Raw genomic sequence first — 6832 nt, forward strand, 5'->3', positions numbered from 1 at the left:
CCTGTAACTATTGATCAGGTTAGTGATGAAGATAATTTGTCATTTGAAATAAATCAATGTGAAATTGATTTAGCTGATGAATTTGGTGGACCAGCTGAACTTATTCCTTTAATTGGCGCAATTCAAGGTGGATTTATTTGTTATTATTGCAACAGAAAGGGTCACATGATGAGGGATTGTTTTGATATTAGAGATAAAAAGTTGCCTAATCCTAAAGGAAAATACTTTTTGCGGTGGGGAAACAAGCCTTTTGTTCCTTATAAGACGGGGCAAAAGAGTTTTAAAAAGAATGAAAATAGTTTGGATAAAAAGAAATTGGTTGGTGAAATTGAAGGAGAGGTGAAAGAAGGGGAGGATACGAAGGAAGTGGCGCATGTCGATGGTTTAGGGGCAAACGATTATGAAGAAGACCTTGTAGCGGAAGTCGAGGCATGGAATAATGCTATTATAGATGACATTTTATGGTTTTAATGTTTTGAATGTATTATAATCATAAAACCTTATTCCATTTTTACTTGTTACGCGGCATTGTTTTGATTTATGCGCATTGTAAATAAACAACAACAAAACAAAATTAATGATAAAGAGTGAACGAAGCGACTCTAATTTTGTGATAATTTATTTTGATGGTTTATTTTGAATTATGATAAGATAACATATTGTTTATAAGCCTATATGAAATTACGAGATTATGTTATAATGGAAATCAAAATAATTTAATTTAGTTTTTGATTATGTTTTGTTGAAATTAGGAAAATTCATTTTTGTTTCAGACTGTTGTGGAGTCTAACAGAGATAAGAATAATAAAAAAGTGAAAATGAAAAACGAATTAGGAATACAATTTTGTAAAATTGCTATTGAAAAATATTAAATTGAATTTTAAATTGGATTAAATTTGATAAAAATATGAAATTAGATATTTGAAAAGTATTAAATTTTGATGAAATGTGGAAAATTGTTTTTAAAGATGAGTCAGTTATTGTGATTTAAAGTATTCGATTTTAAAACAATTATATTGCGATTTAGTGATGTTGATTCAGCAAAATTTTTAATGAAGTTTAGAATTTCATGAAGCAAAATTGTTATAATGCATTAGATATAATCGTGGAGAAGTCTCTTTCTATGAAGGAAGGGAGGGGCTGTCTCTCGGAGCTGGTATGCACAAATATGGTGGAGCTGTCTCTTTTGTTGGAAGAGAAAGGGGGAGTGAACATATTTGCAACGAATATTGCACTACCTCTCAGAGTTGGTATGCGCAGATATGGGGGAGCTGTCTTTTTTGTTTGAGAGAAAGGGGGAGTGACCATATTTGCAAAGAAATTTGCACTGTCTCTCAGAGCTGGTATGCGCAATATGGGGCGGTGTATAGAGGTAGCTGAAATGAGTGGAGCGCGCCATGCGCAGAAAGTTGGGCTGCGCAGAGAAGCAAAGCTGCGCAAGAAAGTGCTCTCAGGTATTGAGATATATAGTTAGTTGAATTTCGACTTTTAAACCTTTTATACATCTCAGTTTAATCTGACAATAATAGTTTTGTTAGGTAATATTTTATTGAATTTCAAAGAATTGAACTTATGGTATTTGGAAAGATTAATCTGCTTAGTGATTGATAATGTTTGATCATGTCATATTTCTTAATACAATTTCTTTTATTGTGTTACAAGTTATTGGTTCAGTGAAACATTTATTTATGGCATCTAAAATCATTGTATTAATTTTAGATTGGCTGAGAAGAGTTTTTGTTTTGGTGATTGGGAGATACTGTCATCATTATTTATTTGATGGTGAGTTGTTATGATTTCATGTTGTTACCATTTGATTATCATTATATATTGCTATTCGAAAATAGTCTTGTAAATTTGTTATATATATATATTGATATCAATATTAATTCTTATGTACAGTGATTTTCCATCAATTGGCATCTAAAATTTTGTAATATTTTAGATTGGTCGGAGAGAAGTTTACTGATTGTGGATTAACAGTTTGGGGAGTTTCTGTTGGCCGGAGAATTTCTGTTGTTGATTGTGGATTAGGAGATATTTTCTGTTGGTGGATGAAATATTGTCGGTGAGTGAATTGTTTTATTCAGTTTTTTTGTTATTTGTTGTAGACAGATAGATAGTTATTTGATTGGATAATTGGATAGTTACAACCTCATAACTGTTGGTGTGAGTTAGATAGCTGTTTTATAAGTTTCATGAAGATTCTGAGATGGCGGCTGGAGCGGCTGAAGTCTATGTTCCAACAAAGATTGGTGGCATGGAAATCCTGACTTTAATTGATAGCGGCAATGCAAGAGGCTGCCTGATATCTCAAGTGTTGGCTAGAAAGCTTGATTGTGTGATTGAAGAAACGGAGTCGAAAGCAACAGGCGTGCAGGGTTCCAGCATCAAGATTGATGGTGTTGTTCGGAATGTTGAATTTCAGATTGGAGGTCACAGTTTTCAAGAAGATTGTTTTGTTATTTCCGGCATGACTGTACCTATGAACCTAGGCAGTTATTGGTTGAACAAAAATAACGTGAAGACGATATTTGCCAAAGACGGCAACAGGATTGAGATGCATGGAATCAGTGTGAATTTAGTAGCTAAACGGAAAATTGTAGTGAAGAATTTGGTTCATACAGTTTTGGAGAAAATGGAGAAAGCAAGAACTAAGAAACCTGAGATTAATGTAGCTGAGTTACAAGACCAAAAATGGATTTGTTCATTGAAAAATCGAATAGAAATTCCTGCATTGAGTACAGTGGTGGTAGAAGTTTCAACTAAAGGAAATATGTCTGAAGGACAGTTGTGTTATATAGCTCCTAGACAGGGTTACTGTAGCCGAAACAACTTGTTGATAAACGAAGGAATTACTGAGGTGGGAAAGAACGGTAAAATTATGACTAAAATCACGAATTTTGAAACTGTTAAGAAATCTGTTCCTGCTGGTACTTTGGTTGGAAATTTGTTTGTGGCGGAGAAGATAGCAATGCTGCAAGAGAACAGGGTTAAAGAAGATGTGTCAACAACATTAAAGAAGATTCGTTTTATTAAAGATAAATTGAAGTTGGATAAAGTTCCGTTTTTAAAGGATAATGTTTCTTTGAAAGGAAGGATAGTTGGGTTGTTCTTAAAGAATTTCAAGGCATTATCGATTGATCCTACGGATATTGGATCTTGTACTTTGGAGGAGTATGATATTCAGTTGGTTCCTGGAGCTCAACCTTTCAAGAATAGGATGATTAGGCTCAATCCTCATCATGCAGAGAAACTAAAAGAACAGATTGATTTATGGTTGGAAACAGATGTGATAGAAGAATGTAATTCACCGTTTAATTCTGGAATTTTTGCTGTTAAGAAGAAAGTTGGAAATACTAACGAGGTGAAAGTCCGTTTTGTCCTGGACTACCGCTCATTAAATGAGATAACTGAGAAGATCTGTTACCCTTTGCCTAACATTGGTGAGCTGTTTGACAAACTTGGAGGAAAGAAGATTTTTACGTCTATTGACCTAACTTCAGCATATAATTCAATGCATTTGAAGGAATCTGTCAGGAAATATACAGCATTTTGTTCTAATGGACGGCAATATTGCTTCAAGAGGCTTCCGTTTGGATTGACCAATGCTCCAAGTGCATTTGTAAAGTTGATGGATAGAGTAATGGATTTGAGTCCTGAATTAAGGGCATTTTGCCTAGTTTACCTGGATGATGTTCTTATATATAGTATGAATGTGGAGGAACATCTGGAACATTTGAATATTCTACTACGAACATTCTGTGAAGCAGGCCTCAAGATTAATCTTGGAAAATGTACATTGTTTGCAGAGGAAGTGAAATTTCTGGGCCATATTATAAATGAAGAAGGCATATTTATGGACCAAGCATATATTGAAAAGATTAAGAATTGGCCAGTACCTGAAACAGGTAAAGATATTCAAAGATTTACTGGTTTCATAAATTATTATGGTTCATATTTCAAGAATTTTTCTGATATTACAGCACCATTGAACAAATTTAGAAACAGTAGTAAAATAGAATGGGATGAAAAAAGTATGGAAGCTTTTACAAAGACTAGAGAATTGTTCTGTGAAGAAATAAGTAAATCGTTCCCGGATTGGAGAATGGAGGCTGAACCATTTGTGTTGGATACAGATTGGTCATCTACAGCTATGTCAGCGGTGTTAAGTCAAAAACAAAATGGACAAGAGAAGATGATATCGTGTTGGTCACGTGTTTGTTCAACTCATGAAGCCAATTATGCAGCACATAAAGGAGAATTATGTGCATTAGTAAATGCTGTTGAAAGATTTGAATGTTATTTGAGACACAAGAAATTTATCGTGAGAACTGATTCAGCTGCACTGAAACATCTATCTACTTGGAGGCAGAACGGATATTTTGTTGGTCTCACCATAAGGTGGATAAATTTTTTATCCACCTTCAGTTATGAGGTTGTACATAGGCAGGGCAAGATGCATACTAATGTTGATATATTGTCACGTACTGCATTAAAGGATAGTAAAGATAGGATATCTAAATTATCGACAGACGAACAAGGAGAGTTAATATTGGATACTGTATATCAATTGGAAGATCCTAAATTATGTCTTATTGCAGGAATTGGAGCAGAGACGGCCAGTCAAATATCATCCAGATTGAAGGCGAGAGAGTTTAGTCGTAGCCTGGAGAAGGATCCTGTTTTAGTTGAGGTGAGGAAATTTATTGTAAATAATGTCAAACCTACGTCCAGAGAATTGTCTCAAATGCCTTATCGTGGTAAACAAATATTAAGATTTTTTGAACATCTGAGTTATAAGGATGGTTTAATTATCCTGACTTCACCTATGCGGCTTCAGAAAGAATTTCAATTTATTGAACGGGTAGTGGTACCTATTGGAATGTACAATAAAGTTTTCTTGTTAGCTCATGCAGATGTTACAGCGGGGCATAGGGGTTATTTAGAAACTTTGAGCAGGATTAATCGTCACTTCATTTTGCCCTATGTATCTAAATATGTAGCGGCGGCAGTTGCAAATTGTGTCATTTGTTTGAATAGACGTAAAAAACCTAAACATAATCATAATATAGAATTTTCTCCTTTGGCTGGGGAAGCTATGGCAGAGTTGGCCATAGATGCTTTAGGTCCTTTGAATGAGTGTGAATATAATGGAGTCATTTGTAAGCACATTTTAATAGTAGTTGATAGTTGTACTAGATATGTGTGGTTGTTTGCTATTGAGGATGTTAAAGCTGAAACAATTATTGAATGTCTGAAATTTAATTTATTTTCTGTTTGGGGACTATGCGAGCGAATTAGGACTGACAATGCACAAAGCTTCAAATCAAAAGTTTTTAGGGAAGTTTGTTTAAGGTTGGGAATTGAACAAATTTTTATCCCTCCAAGATCAGCAAATTCGAATTACAGTGAAAGATACAACCAATCGGTGTATTCGTTTCTTAAGACTGATTTACGTTTTCAAGATGGAGATTGGGCTTATAAACTTAAAGCTACACAGTTTTGTATGAACACTTCTTTCAATCGGAGGTTAGGATGTTCCCCATATTTTAAGATGTTTCTAAGAAACCCTAAGCTTCCACTTGACTCATTTGACCCGTTAACACGCTCGAAAATTAAACATATGAATTTTTCAGAGTTATTGGAGTGCCTTGACAAGAATTGGAGGACTGGACAAGAAAGAACTGAGAAGTATTTGCAGGTAGAAAATACAGAAAGGATAGGTAGGCCGGTAGCTATAAATTCCTATTGTTACATTTTTTATGACGTCACAACGATTGGTGTAGCTCGTAAACTCTGCTCGTTATGGGTGGGTCCGTGTTTAGTGACAAAAGCAATTTCTGATAGTTTATTCGAGGTTCAACCCCTTGAAAAGTGTAGATTGAAAGATAAAGGGGTGAGAATTGTACCAAGAGATAAAATATATGTTATTGAGAGTACTTTAGACTTGACTCCAGATGAAAAGATTGACTTAGTGATTACAGATGAATGTTTCTCTGTGGATAATACCTTGAAAGTAAACTATGACTTTCCCAATACTTTGAGAAATTTAACTTGTTCAGGCGTTTCTGAAGAGGAGAATAGTTGTGGCGCTAGTCCAGAGGTGGTTGGAAGGCGGAAGGATGGACAGGTAACACCAGAATTTTTGGAGAAATCTTTTTTGGGTGTTGGGTTGTCACAGCAAAGGTCAAATGTATCTCAGAATAATGAAAATTTAGATGATTTAGTTGAGGATCTTAGTGATACTTTGGAAAGTACTCATATTTCTGATAGTGTAGATTCAAATGATATGACTGACAAAACTAAGTTAGACTCTACATATTCTACTATTAGTAAGGATAGTGTTTTTCATGGGGATTATGTCTCTGATAATAGCTTAGTAGACAACAGTTTGGGTGTAGAGGATGTTAACATGGAATCTGCTAGAGAGTTAGAGTCTCGGATGAGTATTTTAGAGGACACTTTTCCAAAATTGCAAAGTAAAATTGTAAACTTGGAACAACGAAGGGGAAGTGTTAAACGAGGTAGAGATGTTGAGGAGGATGAATTAGATAGATCGTTAGATAATGCAAAATCGCAAAAAATGTCTGAAACTATTCCTGTTAAGGGTCGTCCTAAAGGTTCTACAAATGAAGTGCAATTACAAAAATTAGAAGAGGATAGACAAAACAGAGAAAAGGACAGATTAGAACGTTATTCAGTAGCCGATGTAGTAACTAGGAACCTCGCAAAATTGATTAAAAAATAATATTTGTAATAATTTGTATAATATTTGCAGGAGAAGAGATTACCATGAGAACCGTAGAGAGCGTGATGACAAGAGAGGAAG

General features: G+C 34.7%; 1 protein-coding gene across 2 annotated transcripts; it reads left to right on the forward strand.

Moving 5' to 3' along the window:
* The first annotated feature begins 1739 nt into the window (after positions 1-1739).
* LOC145329946 (uncharacterized) lies at positions 1740-6350 on the forward strand. 2 transcript variants are annotated; one of them, XR_013883187.1, is made up of 4 exons: positions 1740-1782; positions 1946-2068; positions 4605-4696; positions 5640-6350. XR_013883187.1 is itself a non-coding variant. In XM_080174430.1 (3 exons), the coding sequence occupies exons 1-3, from the start codon at positions 4460-4462 to the stop codon at positions 6073-6075; spliced, it is 312 nt and encodes a 103-aa protein (XP_080030556.1). In that variant the 5' UTR covers positions 4277-4459; the 3' UTR covers positions 6076-6350. The 2 variants fall into 2 exon arrangements, 1 of the variants encoding a protein (XP_080030556.1); XM_080174430.1 differs by lacking the exons at positions 1740-1782; positions 1946-2068 and having other exon boundaries at positions 4277-4696; positions 5640-5704; positions 6066-6350.
* The last annotated feature ends 482 nt before the right edge of the window (positions 6351-6832 follow it).

Source organism: Acartia tonsa, chromosome 10 (assembly GCF_053477335.1).
Source record: "Acartia tonsa isolate MP-2025a chromosome 10, ASM5347733v1, whole genome shotgun sequence".
Classification (NCBI taxonomy): Eukaryota; Metazoa; Arthropoda; class Copepoda; order Calanoida; family Acartiidae; genus Acartia; species Acartia tonsa.